The sequence below is a fragment of the Lampetra fluviatilis genome, chromosome 10 (assembly GCF_964198595.1).
Source record: "Lampetra fluviatilis chromosome 10, kcLamFluv1.1, whole genome shotgun sequence".
Lineage (NCBI taxonomy): Eukaryota > Metazoa > Chordata > Hyperoartia > Petromyzontiformes > Petromyzontidae > Lampetra > Lampetra fluviatilis.
Window position 1 is genome coordinate 10595586 of NC_136284.1, and position 21184 is coordinate 10616769.

The 21184-nt window shown below is 50.8% G+C and overlaps 1 protein-coding gene across 3 annotated transcripts; it reads left to right on the plus strand.

Moving 5' to 3' along the window:
- Positions 1-481: 481 nt before the first annotated feature.
- On the plus strand, positions 482-18792 carry LOC144934569 (receptor activity-modifying protein 1-like). 3 transcript variants are annotated; one of them, XM_078860504.1, is made up of 4 exons: positions 482-500; positions 4079-4215; positions 14098-14236; positions 15613-18792. In XM_078860504.1, exons 2-4 carry the CDS (start codon positions 4179-4181, stop codon positions 15866-15868), a joined length of 432 nt encoding a protein of 143 aa, XP_078716630.1. In that variant the 5' UTR covers positions 482-500; positions 4079-4178; the 3' UTR covers positions 15869-18792. The 3 variants fall into 3 exon arrangements, with proteins under 3 accessions (XP_078716630.1, XP_078716629.1, XP_078716632.1); XM_078860503.1 differs by lacking the exon at positions 482-500 and adding an exon at positions 3638-3784; XM_078860506.1 differs by lacking the exon at positions 482-500 and having other exon boundaries at positions 3638-4215.
- The last annotated feature ends 2392 nt before the right edge of the window (positions 18793-21184 follow it).

Below are 21184 nucleotides of genomic sequence, written 5' to 3' on the forward strand. Positions count from 1 at the left end.
GAAAGTGCGGGGCCCGTAATTACATATGTAGCTACTTTTGCTCCTCGCATATTCCGGCAAAGACAACAACTCGAACATAGTCATCGTGTGCTGTGAAGAAGGGCCCGAAACGTCGCCTCATATATGGCTTTTTTCCTCCTTTAAAGGCCGCAGCGTTATTGACAAATGTGATGAGTTTGTTTTGCTCTTTGACACGTGCTTGTGAAACGAATTGTTTTCCGAAGTGCGCTATTCTGTCATGATGATGTTTGTGATTAATCTTCAGATGAATTTTTTTACACGTGCATTAGCCACAACTAACTCACTCACTCCAACCCACCAGGCCCCCCCACCCCTTCGTATCGCCTTAACAGACTGTTGGGGCAAGTGCCGTTAGCGAGGAGCACCAATGAAAGCCAACACGGCACACGAGGTGGTGGGTGGCCAGCACCGCGCCCGGCCGCCTTTGTCTCTTCAGTGGCGATGTTTACTACACACCGCACTGGGTACTCTCTCACGAGGTATCATGATCTCTGATTCTGTGGACATGTTTAAAATGTGCCTTTAAACCTATTTATACGCTTCCGCTTATTACATTGTTAGTTGTTATAGTATTTTTAAAAATGTATTTATAATTAATTTTTTTGCTGAGTGTCTGCTGCTGTGTCCTGAACAGAGCTTTGAGATCCTCGATGAAAAGCGCCATTTAAATATTATTATTTGAGGCTGAGTCGATCTAGAGGAGGCCTCGCACCGGTGCAGTTAATCGTCACTGGTGTTGTCCGTGACCTGCAATGGGGGTGCGGGTTCGTAGCGTGGCGCGCTAACGCCGCACACACACACAGAGCGACGAATAGCAACGTCTCAACTCGTCTCGGGAACTACTAAGAGTTGGCGCGACTTCTTACAAACAAAGGCTCAGAAGAGGGTTTACAATCACAGCGTTAACCAGGCTCGCTATCTAAGGCATTGTTCGCAGTGTGTTTAGGTGGCGAATGGATGGGCGATGGTGGGGAGGAGGGGGGGGTGCACACTGATGCCATCAAGCGCCTAAGCTCACGTCCGTCTCGTAAGCTAAAGCGTGTTCTCCGCTGGTTCTCAGCGCTTGCTTGATGGGACGACGCCTGGGAATTGGCACGTGTCGTGCGTAGGGTTTGGGCTGTGATGTTCATTCAAGAGATGGTCGAGTAATTAAAAATAATACTGAAATCGCGTTTAATAAGACGCGATTTCAACCCCCCCCCCCCGTCTATTCTAAAGCAACATTCGTGAGTGCGGTGAGCGCGCTTGTGGTGCGTGTGACGAGTGCGTGTGGCAGTGTGTGTGCATGCGTGTGTGGGTGCACGAGATAAAATACCGTATGCCTATGTTGGGGAGATTTTTGTGTGTGTGTGTACTTGTGTGGAGTGTGTATATGTGTGTGTGTGCGTGTTTGTCTGGGGAGCGGTGGTGTAGCGGTTAGCGTGCTGCGTTATGAATCCGGCTGCCCGAGTTCGATTCCCGCTCACGGCCAACATCAATGACGATTAGCTGAACCGGTTCCAGGGTCTCCCCTAGGTCGACTCAGCCTCAAATGAGTACCTAGTGCGGTGTATAAACATCGACACTAGGGAGACAAAAGCGGTGATGGCCACCCACCCCCTCGTGTGCCGTGCCGGCCTTCATAGGTACTTGCTAACAGCACTTGCCCCAACAGTCTGCTAAGGCTATACGGGGGGTCTTTGTGTTTGTTGTGAGTGAGACTGGATTTGTTTAACATCATTGACGCCGAGTATTCTGCGGTGGTCAAATATGAACACGGCGCGGTGAAACTGATGTGAAAATCTAAACACACGCGATGTAAACTCACATTTCTGCTAAACACGTGTCCTTTGTGAACACGGCAAAGGCGCCTCGCTGTTCTAAACCGTCGAATTTCCCGACATTACAGTACGAGATTACAACAACACAAACCTCCCACGGGAACCTTTTGTCTGTAACTCATCGAACGGACGTTGCAAAAGAGCGACGCCTTGCGTGTCTAAGTGGGTGGATTTATGGCACCCAGTTGCCCGAGTTAGATTATCGGCAACGCTTAACCACCAGTGACCGGATGATTGTCTAACACCGTCACCCATCCTCTTCACCGTGCAATTGACCAGTGTGGTGAAGTATGGATTAACCGCCTCCCCCCCACCACCCACCCACCCAGCGTGTCGGCTTCGGGGTTTGTTTGACCATACTTCACCAAGCCGGTTAAGCTCTGGTTGGTGAAGGAAGGGGACGGCGGAGGGGGGGGGCTGGTTAAAGTATGCCAATCGCCACTGATGGTAGCCGGGCTTAACTAGTTGGGGGGGTCTTTAGTGGCGCGTGTGTCTGTGTGTGGGTCCCTGTGCGTGGAGCCCCGTGGCTGCACGTGTGCCTAAATCATAAAAGCCCCCATAGTACCGTTCCTCCGCGGAGCCCGTGGGTGATTGTAGCACAGAGCGGCACCACACGCCGCCTCACTCAGCCGCAGCGTCAAACATCCCCCGTAGAACCTCAACGTTGGGGGGGCGGGTGCTGTGAGCGAGCACCGTAAACTATGAAGTTTCGTTCAAATATTCGCCGCTGTTGTTGCAGGTCGCGAGCGGGATTCAAACTCGGGTGGCTGGGTTCGTAGTGCGGTGCGCTGCGAAGTCAACGACGCTCCTCACCGCACCGCTACCACTCTCCACATGCATGTTTATACAAAGACAAAGATCCCCCATATAGCCTTAACAGACTGTTGGGGCAAGTGATGTTAGCGAGCACCTGTGAAGGCCAGAACGTCACACGAGGGGGTGGGTGGCCATCACCACGCTCGGCCGCCTTTGGAGATGTTTTTTACACACCGCACCAGGTACTCATTTGAGGCTGAGTCGACCTAGGGGAGGCCCAGTACCGGTTCAGATAATCGTCACTGGTGTTGGCCGTGAGCGGGAATCGAACCCGGGTCGCCAGGTTCATAACGCAGCGCGCTAACCGCTACACCACCGCTCCCCAGACAAACACGCACACACACACATACACACCCCACGCAAGTATACACACACACAAAGCTCCCCAAAATAGGCATACGGTATTTTATCTCGTGCACCCACACACGCACCATCGCACGCATGCACACACACTGTCACACGCACTCGTCACACACACGCACCACAACTCAATGTTTCAACTTCCCCGTCTCTTTTGAATATTTTCCGAACAATACTCGCCTCTCTTCTCCCCATAGCACTCACGCGCTCCGCATAACACCCACTCCGTCCCCATATCACACACTCCCTCAAAGTACCCACTCCTTCCCCATAGTATCCAGACCCCCAAATCATCCACTCCCTCCCCATATCACACACGCCCTCATATCACCCACTCCCTCCCCATACCACCCACTCCCTCCCCATATCACCCACTCCCTCCCCATATTACCCACTCCCTCCCCATATCACCCACTCCCTCCCCATATTACCCACTCCCTCCCCATATCACCCACTCCCTCCCCATATCACCCACTCCCTCCCCATATTACCCACTCCCTCCCCATATCACCCACTCCCCCATATTACCACCCACTCGCTACCCATAGCATGCACCCCCTTCCACCCACCGACACTCACCCAACCCCCTCGTGCCGCCGTCACCACCACAACCACATCCTCCCCACCTCCCTCCCCTACGCTCTCCACACCGCCCCTTCCCCTCCCTCCCTCCCTCCCCGAAGGAAACATGACTCTCTCTACTCGAGGCTAATTCACACGACCCGAGAGCTCTCCCTCCACTCCAGTGTCTCGCTGGGAACCTCTCTGTGAGCTGCCTCAATCCAAGACTTTGCACTTCACAATAGAGAGAGACACACACACACAGACACTGACACACACGCATACACGTTGACACACAGACACACGCAAGGCACACTTTTGATTCAGCTGAAAGTGGCTTCGCGAGCGCCGTGTTTGGTTCCACTTCTGGCCGGCGCGAGGCACGCTGAGCGAGAGGAGGAAGCCGCGGGCTGACACTCTCTCACAGTCTCCGGCTCTCGCTCGCTTGCTCCTGCTGCTCCTGCTGCTGCTGTTGCTGCTGTTGCTGCTCTTCAACGCAGAGAGAGCAGCAGAGGACGCACGTGGAGTGCAAGAGAGCGAGACGGAGGGAGATCTGTATCGGGAGTGGTGAGAAGTCTGCTGCTGCTGCTGCTGGGCAATATGGGTCCACACGTTCTTCGCGTCCTGGGACTACTAGGTGAGTTCTTATTCCTTTACTACCGACCTGCCTATGTACCTACCTCTACGCCTACCTATCGTCCTACATATATACCTACCTACAGACATACCTACCTGCCTGGATATCTGCCTACCTGTGTACCTACCTATCCGCCTACATTTCTACATCATGAAAGTAACCTGATCACATACGAGTGTACCGTACCTACTTACCTGCATTACGACACGTCGACATAACACACACCTGCCGAGCTATAATGCCTGCATGCACCCCTACCTAACCGCCTAGCTATCTACCTATAAACATACCTACCTGCCTTGATATCTGCCTACCTGCCTACTTACCTGCAATACCCACTTACCTGCCTATCCCACCTGGGCGATCATCTCTTCTCGCGGAGTGTCCCGCGCAAGTCCCGCCTTACTTATCTGTTGCGTTTGTCCTCAAATCCACGTGCTCACCTGTCTGTCCCTCCGGAGTCATCCCCAGCGTGTGTTCTTCCCCATGCTGCATTGCACCACTACCTGCCTACATGCCTGGCTATCTCCCTTACTATTTACCTACCTCCCTTACTGCGTATCCACTTACCGACCTGCATACCCACTCACCTACCAATCTGCGTATACACTTACCTACCTGCATACCCACTCACCTACCAATCTGCGTATACACTTACTTACCTGCATACCCACTCACCTACCAATCTGCGTATACACTTACCTACCTGCATACCCACTCACCTACCAATCTGCGTATACACTTACTTACCTGCATACCCACTCACCTACCAATCTGCGTATACACTTACTTACCTGCATACCCACTCACCTACCAATTTGCGTATACACTTACTTACCTGCATACCCACTCACCTACCAATCTGCGTATACACTTACCTACCTGCATACGCACTCACCTACCTATGTGCGTATCCACTAACCGACCTATACATCCATTTACCTGCCTACCTTTCTTCGCATACACCTACCTAGCTACAGTCACCTGCCGAGAGAGATAAGGCGAGTTGCCATGCACTCCCAGCGATGTCTCGACACAGAAACTCAACAACAGGGATTATTAATAGCCTCGCTAATGCAGCGCAGAGGCTCTGCTGGGAACTTCAGAGTGCGAAATCCTGCCGTGAATATCCATCACGTGCACCTCGATTCAATGTCTTCCAAGTGAAATTGCGTCATTCGCGTGATCGATTAACCAAGTCGCCATTCTTCATAACCAGCTCCCGAACCCATTGGCACTGGCGCCGTTTTACTTACTGGACGCTTTGGGATGTTAAAGGCTGCAATGTGCCGCACACACGGAGGGGTACAAACAACAACAACTTGTGCAATATTGGTGTTGTTTTTTTATTTACATTGCGAATGTGCCGTCGAGAACGCGTAATGAGAAGGGGAATCTACTCGGAAATCTCACAGAGCAGATGTAGTACCGCTCACGTCTGTGAGAACGATGTTCTTCGCGGGATTTTCTTTTTTTTAAATCCCAAAGCACCCTTCGAGTAGCAGCACAGCATTCCGATTAGCACGGTTGGCAACGCACGGTGCGAAAGAAGTTCAACGCACAACGTTGAACCCTCTGCGCAGCGACGAGGCACAACCACTCCCACCATGCACTCTTTGTCGCGAGACGGTTTGTCAAAGCGACCTCTGCTGTGCGTGCGCGTGTGCGCGTGCTTCTCAGAGCCCGGAACTTGGGCGCGAGAAGGTTCCAAACCCAACGCTGCATGTGATGATTCCTCTTTTTTAAGCGGCCGTTCGCTGACCAGTCCGGCGCCGTCAGCTCGCTACCGCGCGAGGTTGAATCGCGGGCGGCTGAGAGCGCCAGGATTCGAACTCAGGTTTCTAAGTGGTTGCCCGAGTCGGCGCTCTCACCCCCCCAGATTCATCCGAGTGTCACTGCGTTGAGTGATTGCGGTGGGCAGTGCTGCACAAGCGCACACTTATAAAATATAAAAAAAACTTCCACGATGCAGTTTTTGAAGTCGATTAAAAAGTGTTAGTTTTTTAAATCAACTTTCTTAAATGCTTAGGCGCAACCTGTAAACTGTGATCTATAGCTATGAGTCACCCCCTCTGCCGTATGTGCCTCTTTCTGCTGACGAAGGGCCATTTCCCGAGACGTCGACTAAACGTGTGTCAATATTTGTGCTGTAAAGGCAGTGATCAAGATGAATGTGGCGATGTTGTTTTTTTGTGTGTGAGTAAAGTACAAAGTGTAGAGCAGTTACGGAAAGAAGACGCGCATTTAAAGGTAATAAAACGATGGCATAGAAAATATGGAGGCTAAGAATAACATAGTCCAGAAATATCGATCGGACATTATCAATTCTTTGTCGATCGACTGCTGCATTGAGGCTTCTCCAAGCTGTTGGTGTTCACAGGAGTTGTCTGACCATACTTCACCACGCTGGCTAACGTGGTCAAGTGAGGGACCCCAGGAGCGGTTCAGATAGCACACTCCACGATCAGGAATTCATCTCAGGCCATGGGTTTATAGCGCGCTCCGCCAAACGCTTTGTGACCACTCATCGCAGGCCATTGATATAAACGAATTCAAATTGATGGCTGGGTGATTCAGAGACCAGAGCGCTGAGATATCGGGTTCTGCCAAATTTCGGCAGCCGTCTGTCGTCAAACTCGGGTTCTTGAGTGCAGTGGGTTGATGGTCTCAGCCCGGTCACCAAAGAGTGAAAAAAAATAACCCCCCCGCCCCATCACATTAAATTTGGTTCTGCACTAATATTGGCTCAATCCGAGCTCTGAGAATTGCACATATCGGTTTGACTGTAATGCGACGACGACTCTCAGTGGTGTGACGGTTGGGGGAGTGCTGCCCCCCCCCCACCACCAACGCCACCGCCTTGCTGTGTCAACCAGAGGTCACTTGAAGGGATCTCAGAGGTAGCTCAACGATATCAGCGTCCGTGAACTCTTCTCTGACACGAAGCTTCTGCGCTGCTCAGAGAGAGAGAGAGAGTTCCCGATGGCTTCTTCGAGTAACGAGCTGACAAAGCACAATCGGCATACGACTGGGGAAAGGGACAACAACGCACATGGCAGAGGGGATATTTATCAACTGCGGCCTATCTTGCCAACGTCGCCTTTTGCCCCTGTTTTGTAAACGCCCCTGCGTGGCCACAGACTCTATTCTCGTAGTTCCGCATTGCTACTTTACGAGTCACAAAACCACTCCAGAGTTGGTGCCGTGGGAGAGAAGTTCTGAATGGTATAAAACATAAAAAAAATATATAACCACCTGGAACTTTTACCCCCACGCTCTGGAAGTGAAACCCATCTCCACCAGCCACCCGCGCTGTCAACTCCCTGCACGTCACGTTCGAGTCCGGCCTGAATAACTTCCACTTCTCCTTCGCCCACGACTCTAAAACAACCCAAAACTTTTATTATATTTTACCAGGTGAGGCCCACTGAGCTTGCGTTGCTCTTCTTCGGATGCGACTTGGCTGCCACAAACGGTAGCCCGACGAAGTGGCGTATCGTGTGGACATCTACAGCAGCCAAATACCCGAAATGCATGTTTCTAACTGTGTGTAGAGAGACAGAGAGAGAAACAGCCGTAGGAACCATGCAGAGAAAAAAAACCCACCACCCGTTGCCCTCTTTTTATAAAAGAACGGCATCGCATCCTTACCCCGTGGTGCACGTGGCCAATGGCATCGCATTCTTACCTCGTGGTGCACGTGGCCCACCGCCTCCGTCCCGCGTCTTGAGAGGAGCCGTGGCGCGTAGACGCCGCTCCGTGCTCCCGAGAGCTGCCCTCAATCGGTCACTTTGTTCTCGCACTCCCTGAAAATAGCGGGCATCCCATGGGAGTCCCCTTCCATTGTTGAGCGGTTATAATTAGACGGCGGTTTAAGCCCCTGAGGTTGAAATGACTCACAACGGACACCTTATATATGCTCGAGTCTATTTTTTTTCTTCATCTTCCACTGAAAAGCTCGAGGAGAGCTTCAAGTGGGCTCCGTCAAGAGACGCGTTCGCGACAATTAACTCCTCTCTCGATGCCGGCGAACGCCGGGGGAATTTCTCGAAGCACTCGGTCCACGGGCCAGAGCAAGAATAATCGGTAGCCGACGTAAGGGTTGCAAAGACATTAGTCGAACGCGTTTATTTGTTAAATGTTGTGGGTTTACTCTCCAACACACCGGTGTGCCGAAGTAGTAACTTTTGTTGACGTGACAAACCTTACTAATGGGCTGTGTCGGGTGGTGGTGGGTTTAACGACACATTTATATTCACGCGATCTAACCCAAACTAACCCTTTATTTTGGATAACATTGCTCACGAAAGCCTACGCGTTGCACCGATTTATTTATACGGTCAACAAGAGTGTGAAGTATCTGATAATCCCACTAACTTCAGTGAGTCATCACACAATTCGCTGTTATTGGCCTCGTAAAGAAACAGGAACCGCGAGAGTTTTGCCACCTTCAGTGGTAGCGACGAGTGAAGTGTCTGGCTCTAGGCCCTAAGACTCCACGCAGGACTTCAAGTTCAAGTTCATTTATTAGGTATAGCCATGTGAGCCATTCGGCTCTTGAATCGGGTGCAACCGCAACAAACAAAAAACAAAAACATGAACAAAAAAACATCTTAAAGTGAATATGTGACTGAGTGCAAACAAAAAATCCAAGAAAAGACAGCAAAATATTGCAGAAAAAACACCGTACACCAACGCTGTGTGCAGGACTTGTGGGTGCTTAGAGACAAGAAACTCGCACGACTGCACTTGCTCCAACATTCTGTTAAGGCTATACGGGGGTTCTTTGTCTTAACTGACCCTGCTCATACTACTGTATTAATGTGGGCCCCTATTGGTGGGTGACACCTTTATCGATACCCCGGAATATGTAAAATATATTTTTTGTAAAATATTTTTAATATATATAAAATACCTCCCATTTTGGTGGTCCACAATTTAATAATTTGCCCCTATTTTATCCAGTGAACGGTGCCTTGAGACGGAATTTCATTCAGCCGCTATCTAAATCCCAATCTCATTAATTGCGTTATATAGCACCACTCCTGACCAAGGCATTTGTTGATTATCGCCCACAATTTGACCTCTTCCTCTCACGTTCTCTGCCACGAGGGCCGGTCCATAGCTCCAGGTTCCTCCATCTCATCACCGTCTCCTCCCCAGCACATCGCACTCCGCACGAGGGTTTCTGGAGCCGTTCCTATAGGGACGGACGGTGGAGATGTATGCATACATGCGTGTATGTTGAACTTATTTTGCGCTGTACATAGCCAACCACGTTCATTGGATGTGCGGGGGAAGGACAACAAAATAAACACAACAATCAGTTCCAAAGAAATGAGATGTCGATGCTAGATTGATTGATGTAAAAGTGCACGGCTCCAGCGGCTTCCTAATATCGGAAGGAAGAGCGTTCCAGACGGCCGCAGAAGCGCATCAGCAAGCGCGCAATGCGGTGACCGCCGTCTTTGACCGATGGGCAGCAGTCAAAAGCCGCTGCCGCAGCTGCTGCTGCGAGGATGACCGCAGTTCGCGTGATGATGGTTGATGATCCTTGGCGACATCAGCAGGGAGATGCTGTTCCTTTGCCTGTCCTCAGCAAAGTATCCGTTGCTGCTACTGCTGCTGAATTGCCAGTGGCGCACATCAACAAATAACTACACGAAAAAAATGAACACCTTTCGTCAATAACAACTATGACGTGTGATGTTTTACGCATTGGCCCTTCTTCACAGCAGATAGACCAGAGGGATCGAAGCCAGAGAGGTAGTTTGCCCTCTAACAACAACTGGGAGTAGACGAGCGACACTCAAAGTAACGAGCGGAGCTCAAACACAGCCAGTTGGCACGGCGGGGAGCACAGGTGGTGCGTCTGCCAGTCATCTCAGTTCACCCGTAACACCTGGGTCTGGCCCTGTCCTGCCAGAAAGCCTCCCACACTTTACGTGGCCTCAAATGGCACATGTTCTGGCACGGTCACCATGGTGCAATCACAGCCACCTAGTGGGCCCTTGTACTTTGTAGAAGGGCGATCGCCTAAAACATCGCCAATGACTGTGGATGCCGTGCTCGACATTGTATTCTCTGTGACACGACCACAGCAGGCAAGGATACTGTCACATGCAGGACACAACGTAGCATGGGTTTCTTAGATTACATTTGTTAACATTTTACCTCGCCTTATATCTCATTTAAAATCGTACCTCATTTTGAATTGGCTCTGCTATGTCCAGTTGAGCTTGCATTTACATTGTATGCATTGCGTTTCACCCTTTATATCTCGGTTGTGTCTTCATTTGGAACAGGGGCGGTTTCTTCATTAGGGCGATTGGGCGACGCACCACCAATGTCATTCAACCACAGAGTCACGCTAGCCGTCACTGTGCCTCTGGATATAGTCCAATCAGCGTCATGCTACGTTCTGTGGAGTACCGCCTCTTTTTGGGCGATTTCCCTCCAGCTGAGAATCGCCCCGAGTGGTCCCATAGACTTACATTCAAAGATGTTTTTTTTCGAACGGGGGCGCTGCAATGCATTCTCTATGGCTTCCGGGAGGGCTCGCCCTAACGTGCTTACGGCATCATACGTGCTTACGTCATCATACGTAAGCACGTTTCATCCAACAATATAATTTGTCGCCACCTAGTGGAATCTTTAATAAAAGAAACTTGAGTGGTTTGTTTATATAGTGAGTATAGAAACAAACAAGATGTATTGTAAGAGTCACTTTATTTTTCATTAATATTAAAGAAGTGAAGTTGCCTTTACATGCTTAAGCTGTTAATTTATCCATTGCATAGGTGGACCTTATCCTTATCAATCATCCAGACATTTGCCCCCCCTGAGAGATTTTGCAGGAGCCGCCACTGATATGGAATAAGAGACTTTAAGTCAACTTGGGCTCTCAGCTGGTTTAACTGAAGATCATTTATCCATCTAAGCATTTTGGTTTGCACACAGTATATAGGAATGTGTAACTTATTTTGAGAAGACAGTTTTCTTTTCTGTATCGAACCATCAATTTAAACTTCAACATTAAGTTTAGTCTATGTTGCGCCCTCAGTTTAAATTTGTTTTGACAAATCTGCCTCGCTGTCTTTATAAGGTATCTGCTGTTTGTGTTGCGCTGGTTTCCACCCAGAGCTTCCGTGGACGCGTCTAATATATGGGGCGCCACGGTGGCGAGATGTAAACTACCTCGCCTGGTACACCGAAGGTCGTGGATTCGATCCCGATCCTGACACCTGCCGTATATTTGGAGTTTGCATGTTCTCCCCATGGTCGCGTGGATTTTTTTTCTCCGGTTTTTCCCCCTCCACACTTAGAAACATGCCGCTCGGAGTATTTGGCTGCAATACATTTCCACGTGATAAGCCACTTCGGTGAGCGATCATTTGTGACCAGGTCGCTTCTGACAAAAAGAGCTGCATAGCTCAGTGGGCCTTACCTGGTCAAATAAAAAATATATCCGGTTTCGTAAATGGACCTCTACGCGTGTACGGAGAGAAACGCTGCGACTCAGTGGGCAGCACGTGACATTGGACTGGGACCCACCGGCTGGGGGCAGGGGCGCGGGAGGGAGGGGCACGGAAGGAGCGGGGGGGGGTGCCCGGGGCGGGGGGGGCAGGCCCTGGGCTCTGAAGAGCGAGGGACATTGGACCGCCGAAGCACCCAAGGCCCACGCAAACCACGCTGCGTCACCACAGTTACCACTTGCAAGCCCTTTAAACTAAACTAGTTTTTTTTCACCAGGTGTAAGGCACACTGAGAAAATGTTGCTCTTTTTCAGAAGCGACCTGGCTATCCACAAATGACATCTCAACGAAGTGGCTTGTCGCCTGGTTATGTTTTGCAGCCCAAATGTTCTGAACGCGTGACGTTGATTCTGAATGTGGAGAGGAAAAAACTCCGGAGGACCCGGGTGAAAAATCCACGCGATCACAGGGAGAAAGAGAGAGAGAGGACACGCAAACTCCAAGTCTACAGGAGGCTTTAGTAACGTTGACGAAAGCCAGACGACTGCTCTCAGCCTAACGACTCAAGCAGCAGGACAAGGCGCTTGGCTGTGCAATCTGCTGCACCCAACTACCGTGCAGCAAAGAGCGCCGAGATAATTCAAAGATTTCCATTCACCATTGCAATGTCGCCTTCAAAAAAAAACTGGATCAACCAATCACTCTCCTAAGTCACGATTTGCGGATAGAATACAACGCGTGGGAATATGACATCATTTGACGCGGCGGTGTGTTCCAGCAGCTTCCCATCAGCATTATCGCCAAACACCACGGCAGGCGACAAGCTTGGTTTCACTTACTCTTTGGTTCTTTCGGTAAAGTCACGTAGGTAGAAAAATAAAACAACAACAAAATCTACCTACGTGACTGTACCGAAATAACCAAAGAGTGTGGATTCCTGCAGTCACGAAAGCTTCAAATCCAGATTGGTTTCACTTGTTCTTCTTTCGCACGGCTGCCGATGTAGCTGCAGAGCAACGAGCACGTTTCACGTTCAGGTGTTCCAGACAGATGAGCGCGTCAGGAGCAGCGGAGTGTGTCGCCGTGATGTCTCCTTCGTTTATTTGTGGATCGGGGCATTGCGGAGTCATACACTGTACGGAAAGTTGTGGATGACCACAGTCGCATACTGGAAGGTTTTTATTTTTCCATTTCTGCATCAGATATCCGCATCTGCCATGGTTTGTGCGGATGCGGTTTAGGGTGTACCATGGTTCACTGGTGATGGTGATAGTATATGTGAAATATTACCCGTGTTACTAGCTGCCATCCATGTCCCATGGCCTGTCAGCTCTCAGGTTCACGTTAATTGTTGTGTTACTGGGTGAGAACTGGAGATATCACGATAGGAGTCTCATTTGTAACAGTGAATCGGGTCACCAAAATGACGCGAAATTAAAATAAAATTTCAGCAATGAAGCAAATATAAATCAGGGCAAAAACAACTGCGCGACAAACGAAATCAGAAATATTGCAAAATGTTAAATCAACGTTCGTCAAATCCCTCTGGCACAAGTCGGCTCGGGCAGATGATGATTTCTTAGAAATGTTTGACTGGATGGAAAACTAATTTCGTTGGAACTGCTTTTTGTGTTTCGTTTGGCGTCCTTCCCCCACACCTTCGATTAGCACGGTTGGCTATGTATGGTGCGAAAGAAGTTCAACACATACATACACATAGACTGAGCACAGTACAATTACAAATGAACACACCCCCTCTCCTATCTCTAGACGACCACTGCCCTGCACCACGCGTCCCCTGTCGTGTGCCCAACGTCTGTGTCCCGTGTGGTTGGGGAGCGGTGGCGGAACGGTTAACGCGCTGCGCTACGAACCCAGCGACCTAAGTTCGATTCCCGCTCACGGCCACCAACACCGGTGACGATTATCTGAACCGGTTCTAGGCTTCCTCTAGGTCGACTCAGCCTTAAATGAGTACCTGGTGGGGTGTGTAAGCATCGCCACTGGGGAGACAAAGGTGGTCGAGCGTTGTGCTGCCCAAGCGCCCCCTCGTGTGCCGTTCGAGCCTCTACAGGTGCTCGCTAACAGCACTTGCCTCTACAGTCTGTTAAAGGCTATACGGAGGATCTTTGTCTTTGTATGGATATATGCACATGCGTGCATAGGTTTGTGTGTGTGTATATATATAAACATGCATGTGGGGAGCGGTAGCGGTGCGTGTGAGGAGCGTCTTTGCCTTCGCGACCTGCAACAACAGCGGCGAATATTTGAACGGAACTTCAAAGGTTACGGGGCTCGCTCACAGCACCCGGCCCCCCGAACGGTCTTTTAGAGGCTTCTACGGGGTGGAATCTTTTTGTCTTCGTGTCCCATGTCCCATGTGCCCCATGTCTCCCGTGTGCCGCAGTGTTGTCGCTGGCGCTGAGCGCCGCATGCAACACCACGGGTATGATCATCGCCATGGACGAGTTCTGCCTCCCCGAGTTCGAGTTCGAGCTGCGCAACTTGAGTAGCTTCGAGCGCTGCAACTGGTCTCTGATATACAGGTGTGGAGCCCGTGGCGCGCGCACACACACACATGCACACGCACGCACACACACACGCACACAAACACACACGCGCACACACGCACACGCGCACACACACGCGCGCAACCAAACACGCACACACACGCACACGCACGCGCACACGCACACACGCACACCAATTGCTAGCCAGTTAGGATACCTGACGAAATGGACATTTGGTTAAAATGTTGCCGTTCATTATTTACAACATTTATTTATCCGAAACCATGTTGGGCTAGGCAATGGGGGGGGGGGGGGGATTGGGGGGGCGGTTCTCGATTGAAAGAACATTCAACGAGGGGGTGACACAGTTGCCAAAACAAATGTGACGATCACAGGGTCTACAAGACCTGGAGCTCTGTGTGGAGCGACGAGGCCAGACAGCTTCCCGCACCGAGTCACGCGGCCGACGAAGAGACGACGACGCTCAACTTGCTGGCCAAACCAGCGCAGTAGCACGACACTTTTCAAACGCCAAAAAACCGTGAGCGTTTGCGCGATTGTGCAAGGCACGTTAAAAACAGGAAGGCAAACCCCGCCAGGCGGGCGACTTCTCGCGGAACAGGAACATGAGCGAAACTCAAAACAATTTACTCGCAAGATTTGCGCAGCTTATCCGATTTAAAAAAAATAAGCCCCCCGTGGCTTCCGACTCAAACAAGCGTGGGGTGGCACTCGTCACCTCCTGTTAAGTGCCCCGGGACCAGTTCCATGACAGAATCGAGTTTGGCCATGGAACAACTACCGCACGTATAGTATCGGCCCCAGAGGGATGAAAGACGTGTATGGCCTCTGACCAGGAGAGAAACTCTTCACAGCAAAGACCCCCCCCCCACATCGCCTTAACCGACTCTTGGGGCATTTGCTGTCCGACACCAGTGGCGATTATCGGAACCGCGCACTCACGCACATAGGGTTACAACCACAACCGCCATTCGCCACAAAGCAGCAGTGACATCACCACGGCGCTCGTGCCAGGCTATGTGCACTTTAAGTCCACGTGAAGTGTCGAATGTCCGCTCGCAGGTCACGGGACAGACCCAGAGGCCATGGGTTGACTGACTGAGATGACTAGCAGATGCATCACCTGTGCCGCCTGCTGTGTCAACTTGCTCCGTTTTAGCCGCCTGGCACTGCGCTCGTTGTTGTGAGAGGAGGGCTAGACAACAACGTTCGGCCCACGTACACCTCCAGCCCCCAGGGCCTCCGAGAAGCCTGCTGGGCAGCCCTGGCTCCAGCAACGCATCGTGTCTTGAGCTTTAACTCAGAGGTCACCTTCCCTACCCCGTCCGCCCCCTGCTCCCTCTGCCCCACCCCCCTCACGGCTCTCTGTGTGCCCGTCGCCGCCACCGCAGCCACTACGAGTCCCTGTCGCACTGCACCCAGAGGGCCGCGTCGTGGCAGCATTGCTTCTGGCCCAATCACGAGGTGGACAGCTTCTTCGTGGAGGTCCACCGCCAGCAGCTGTCGGGCTGCGTGACGGAGTCGAGCTCCCTGCGCGACCCGCCCGAGGAGATCCTCGCGCTCTTCATCTCGGTTCCCATGGTCCTCACCACGGTGGCCGCAGGCCTCGTCGTGTGGTGCAGCAAGCGCAGCGAGGGCGGTGACTGAGGGGCGGGAGGAGGATGATGGGGCGGAGGAGCAGGAGGAGATGCTGCTGCTGCTGGGGATGGGGTTGTGAGTGGGACAGGAGGTGCGCTCAGCACGCGAGAGATGAAGAGAGGTGATGGGATGGCGGCGGGGGGGGGGGGTCGTGGTTTGTTGCGAGGCGACCCCGGGTTGGACATCGGTGCGGGAAGACATCGCAGCATTGGGCACTTTTCTGCGGAGGTTCCACGTTGGACTAACTCGTGCCCTTCTCCACTGCTCACTACAATGCTGATGCTGTGTAATGCGTTGTGTTTTTTCATGATTATGATCACGACGGTGACGGTGATGATGCTGATGATGATGATACACTCTGGGGGCCAGACCGGGACCATAGCGAGCCTTACTCGGCAAGGCCCTTTATATATCGACGGCTGCGATCGGCAATGACCTACGGACCCAGGTGGCTGCACCCAACCCCACCCCCCCCTAAGTGGAGTTCACGTGGCACGTGGGGAGGAGGGCAAGGAAGATGAACACGCGGTCCGGGACTGTTTGAGTCTCGTGACCAAAGTGGACCGTTGCCACGGTCAAATGGACGCTTCTGCTTCTTATAACTGTTCGGACAAAACATTGTTTTTCTATAAATTGCGACAGGAAGTATTGCAACGATGTTGTGGATGGAAACGATGAAGTGGTGACGGTTTAATTTTTGCTTTAAAAAGAAGAATGACGATGATGATGGGGACGAGAGAAACGGTAATCATGAAAGAGTGTTTTGTTATTTTACGTGCCATACTTTGATTGGGAAGCCACGTTTCAAATTAACTTATACAAAGACAACAAGGATCATGGGATTCTAGAACACCGCTTGCCCATGTGGAGCGCCGCGGTGGCGAGATGTTAACTACCTGGCCTGGTATACAGGAGGTCGTAGGTTCGATCCCAACCTTGACGCCTCTATATTTGGAGTTGGCGTGTTCTCCCCGTGGTTGTGTGCATTTTTCTCGAGGTCCTGCGGCTTTCCCCCTAACATATGTTATTGTAACTCTCTGACCCGTCCCTACTGGACATATGTAAAAAATAGCTCCACAGCTCATATATTTATCCAGTATAAATAAAGAAAAATTCTGATTATGAAACATCATGCGTTTAGAGTATTTGGCTGCTATAAAGTTGCACGCGATAAGTCACTTCGTTGAGCTATCGTTTGTGATAGTCAAGTCGCTTCGGACAAAGAGCTTGCACAGCTCGAGTGGACCTTACCCGGTAAAATAAAAAATAGTTTAGAGTCGTGCCTTCCTGACTTGCAGTGAGCGGCCGCAGTGCACCCACACGTCGTGCGAGCGGACACCCCAACGGGAGCCGCTACCGCCGCGTGCCGCGTGCTGTGTCAACGACGCTGGCTCGATCGTGACTTTAAGTGCCGCGTGCCAGACCACGTGCGCTCTCATTTAAAGCGCGTTCTCGCCGTGCTCCAACGAACGAATGCCAAAGAGATGTTTTATAATGCGGCTCTTTTCTTTAGCCCACAATTTTTGCGTTTTATTTCTCCCCCCCCCCTCCCCTACCAATTTCATTCCAATTTTGACCGCCGGTGTCATGGGACGAAACATGTTTTCATTCGGAATTCTCTCCCCTTCCCCCACCGTGGGTTAGAGAACAGCATACGGAGGGAGGTATTGCAGATCTACTTCTGAGATTCATGCCAGTGGTTTATCGCCCGCACTTGGGGCGCTGTACTTTCCAATTGTGTCCTTATACTGTACGTATATGTCTGCGCACCGTATGTTGAACTTCTTTCGCACCGTACGTAGCCGACCGTTGATAATCAGAGGTGCGGGGCAAGGGAAAAAAACTTAACACAAAAAGCGGTTCTAAAGAAACGAGTGTTCTTTGCCGTCGAGATGATTGCCACGTGGAAATCAGAACTGGGTTTTCTTTTTGGCATATTCAATGTAAAAACATATTTAATATTACGTTTTAAAAAAATATATAGTCTATTTTTTTTAGTCGAGCCGTTGCCTGCGCTCACTTTCACTTGAGAACCAGAACCAGGTTTCACTTGAGAACCAGAACCAGGTTTCACTTGAGAACCAGGTTTCACCTGAGAACCAAAACCAGGTTTCACTGGAGAACCACGTTTCGCTTGAGAACCACGTTTCACTTGAGAACCAGGTTTCATCGCAATCGGCTGAACCCAGAGGTTCTCAGCAGTGCCACCGCAGTGATTTCTCGCCTGAGCCACCCAGCCACCTCTGTAATAATTACGCTCATAAAATCAATCAAGATCAATGAATATTAACGTGAATTACATAAGCAAATGAGAATCCATCGACACATATTGCCTTATCCCGTTGCTCAGGATAATCCGGATGGCTCGTTTAAGTCGTTGGAGGTGATTTTAGCACTTTTTTTTTGCGATTCGGAAGCGCAAGATCCGACCCACAATGAGCCCGCACTTTGAACGACCGTGTCACGGAGCCTTTAAGATCGTCCACTTTACTGCAAACATGGAGCACTTTGGTAATTCCTCGTTAGGAATCCACGGGCGGCTGTGGGAATCGAGCCATTGATTTGCTCCGTGCAAATTGTCTCGTCGCTACGGTCCATCCCATCTGCTCATTACGGTCGAACAACGAGGGTGGAATGAATCCCGTTGGCTTTGGGGCGTTAGCTCGTGCCAATCAACACGGGGGCCTGCAACGTGTCAACAATGTTGGGTCTTGAGGCTAAGCACTATTAACTAGTGACCATTCAGGGCCACGTGACCCCTTGGGGTGAGCAGGGGAGGTCCTTGTTGTGAGCACGAAATATTCTCACCAAGGATGCATATGTATCTGCTTTAAGTGTGAGATGGAGAGGCCTTTGAAATAAGCAGGCATTAATAATACAATGATTACTGGCAGATGTTTATCAATATGCTGCTGTTTGGGCAGTGTGGATTGGCTTGGTGGGGGGGCGGGTAGGGGGGTTGGTGGGGAGAGTGGTGGGGAGAGTGGTGGGGGGCGAGGGGGGTAAGAATCTGTTTAGATAAATCTGAAGAATCTGTTTAGATTTGCCACTGATATTAGCCGTGGCCAGGAATCTAACTCAGGTTGCCGAGTCGGTTCATAGCGCAGTGCGCTAGCCACTGCATAACCCCCCCCCCTCTCCACCCTGAGCAGGAATTGTGGATGCGAGAATTGATTCCGAATGTTGTTGTGATTTCATGGATTGTCACGATTCGGGGTCACGATTCGGGATCGCGATTCGATTCTCAACATTTATTGTTATTTCATCGTATTGTACCGTCTCGCTTCTGTTGTTTATTGGCTGTTCCAGTTGTCTAAATGTAACGTTTGAGTACACCGTTTCGTACGCATCGTAAATAATGGATTGTAACATGCACACTGCGATGCGAGTGAGTTTTAGGAATGGATTTTAATAATCAGATCGTGACGTTCCTGCGAGGAATGCTTCCTGTTGATGATGATTCAAGGGGAGGCTTTTTTCTTTGCTGATGAACAGATAATGTGATGGAGGCAAGTGGCACGGTGTTTTGGAAAGGCCACATCTGTCCTCTGTCATGGTGTAGGCTGCGCTATAATCTCCAGCAAGGGAAGGAGCAGCAGCTGTGAAAGCTTGTTGCAGATGTAGGTAGCTTTGCGGAGGAGGGGGTGGGGGACGTGGAAAATAGGAACATTATACTGAGATAAACATATCACCAGTTCCACCACCACAACTGCCACTACCACCACCACCACTACTGTCTCCACAACCACCATTGCAACCATCACTGCCACCGCCACAGCTAAAGCCATCCCCATTATCACCACCATCATCATCATCATCAACGACTACCACCACCACCACTATCTCCAAAATAATTGTCACCAAAATCATCACCACGTGTAAGCACTTGTTACCACGACCAACGCAGTCATCACCACTGTCTCAATCACCACCACAACTGCCACCACCTCCACAACTGCCACCACCACCACAACTGCCACCACCACCACCACCACTCCGAACAATTACAAGGATTGGGGCTGGACCCCAGCGGGGCAGCAGCAGTCGTCTACAACAATACAATGATCAGAAATGCATCATTTAACGCCCACCCCCCCCGCATTCTAAAAATATGCATTCATATAATGGATGCACTAGTGGTGATGATATGTACGGCTTACAAAGCGTTCGCGAATATGAAGCGTTTTCACCGTCAATTTTCGGTACAGCCGTGGTACAAAGAGAAACAACTTAAGTGTGGACATTCACCCCACCACCACCACCAGCAGCCGTCCGGCAATTGACAGTCGGACGATGCAGATGGAAAGTAATGGAGGTGCTGGTCTACCGATCTTTACGTTACCCTCAGGTTCTGTCACGTCTCGAGAGAAAGTCGCGCTCTCATTGCTCGTGTCCCCCAAACAACCTCGTGGCACGTTCTGCCGTCGTCTGAATGGGAAGGGTGTTGGGAGTCCGGTGTCGTCGGGCGGTTGTGGTGGAGTTCCGTCCACGATAAAGTGATCTCTCTTTTTGTGCCACAGCTGTTCCGAAAATGCCACAAGTTAAGAAAAACATCATTAAGTGTAGCCGTGAAACCTTGAAATCAAGATCGAATATGAAACTATTATAATGCCCTGCCCGTTGTAGGACAGCAGCCAGACATTTGGTAATTATTAAAATACGCGAGCGAAAGAGCCAAAGAAAAAAAAACATGTAAACGAATTCATTACGCGCCGTCCACATTGTTATTTCACAATTTCAAGGAAACGCAATAACTAAATAAAAAAGTGAACAAAAAACCCATCAGGTCGACACGCTCCAACGTGAATACTCTCCCCGCACAGATTGCATTTTTGCAAGAAAAATGAGCCGCTCTCAATGGCTCATTGGCAGCGCGCCGCGTCTTTGTTTGTTGCGGCCAAGTTTGGGCGACGGACATTAGTCACACTCGGAGCTGCCAAGACGGCGTGGAGAGGAGACCGTGGCGGGAGAGGGTGGGCTGCGGGGAGATGTGTGCGTGTGTGTGTGATGTCGTCAGGGGCTGCGGGGAGATGTGTGCGTGTGTGTGTGATGTCGTCAGGAGGACGTGGAGGCTGAGTGGACTTGCCGATGACTGGTACCAGCGGTGTCAAGATCGGCCTCAGTGGAGGAGGCTCGTGAAGGACGCTACTGGGCAGTTTGAGGCAGTCGCCCTCTAACACAACGGAGGAGCGACCGCTCACAACACACGAGCGGAACGCCCGGGTAGCTAAAGCACTGCACGTTGGTCACAGGTAGGGGGCACAGGTGGTGCATCAGCCAGTTATCTCGGTCATCTCAGTCAGTCGACCCCGTGACACCTGGGGT

Bases quoted from the DNA above. Each gene is read 5' to 3' on its own strand.
- LOC144934569 (XM_078860504.1), top strand. From the start codon at position 4,179: ATGGGTCCACACGTTCTTCGCGTCCTGGGACTACTAG. The intron at 4,216-14,097 runs GTGAGTTCTTAT...CGTGTGCCGCAG, and splicing joins TCGCGTCCTGGGACTACTAG to TGTTGTCGCTGGCGCTGAGC. The intron at 14,237-15,612 runs GTGTGGAGCCCG...CCGCCACCGCAG, and splicing joins AACTGGTCTCTGATATACAG to CCACTACGAGTCCCTGTCGC.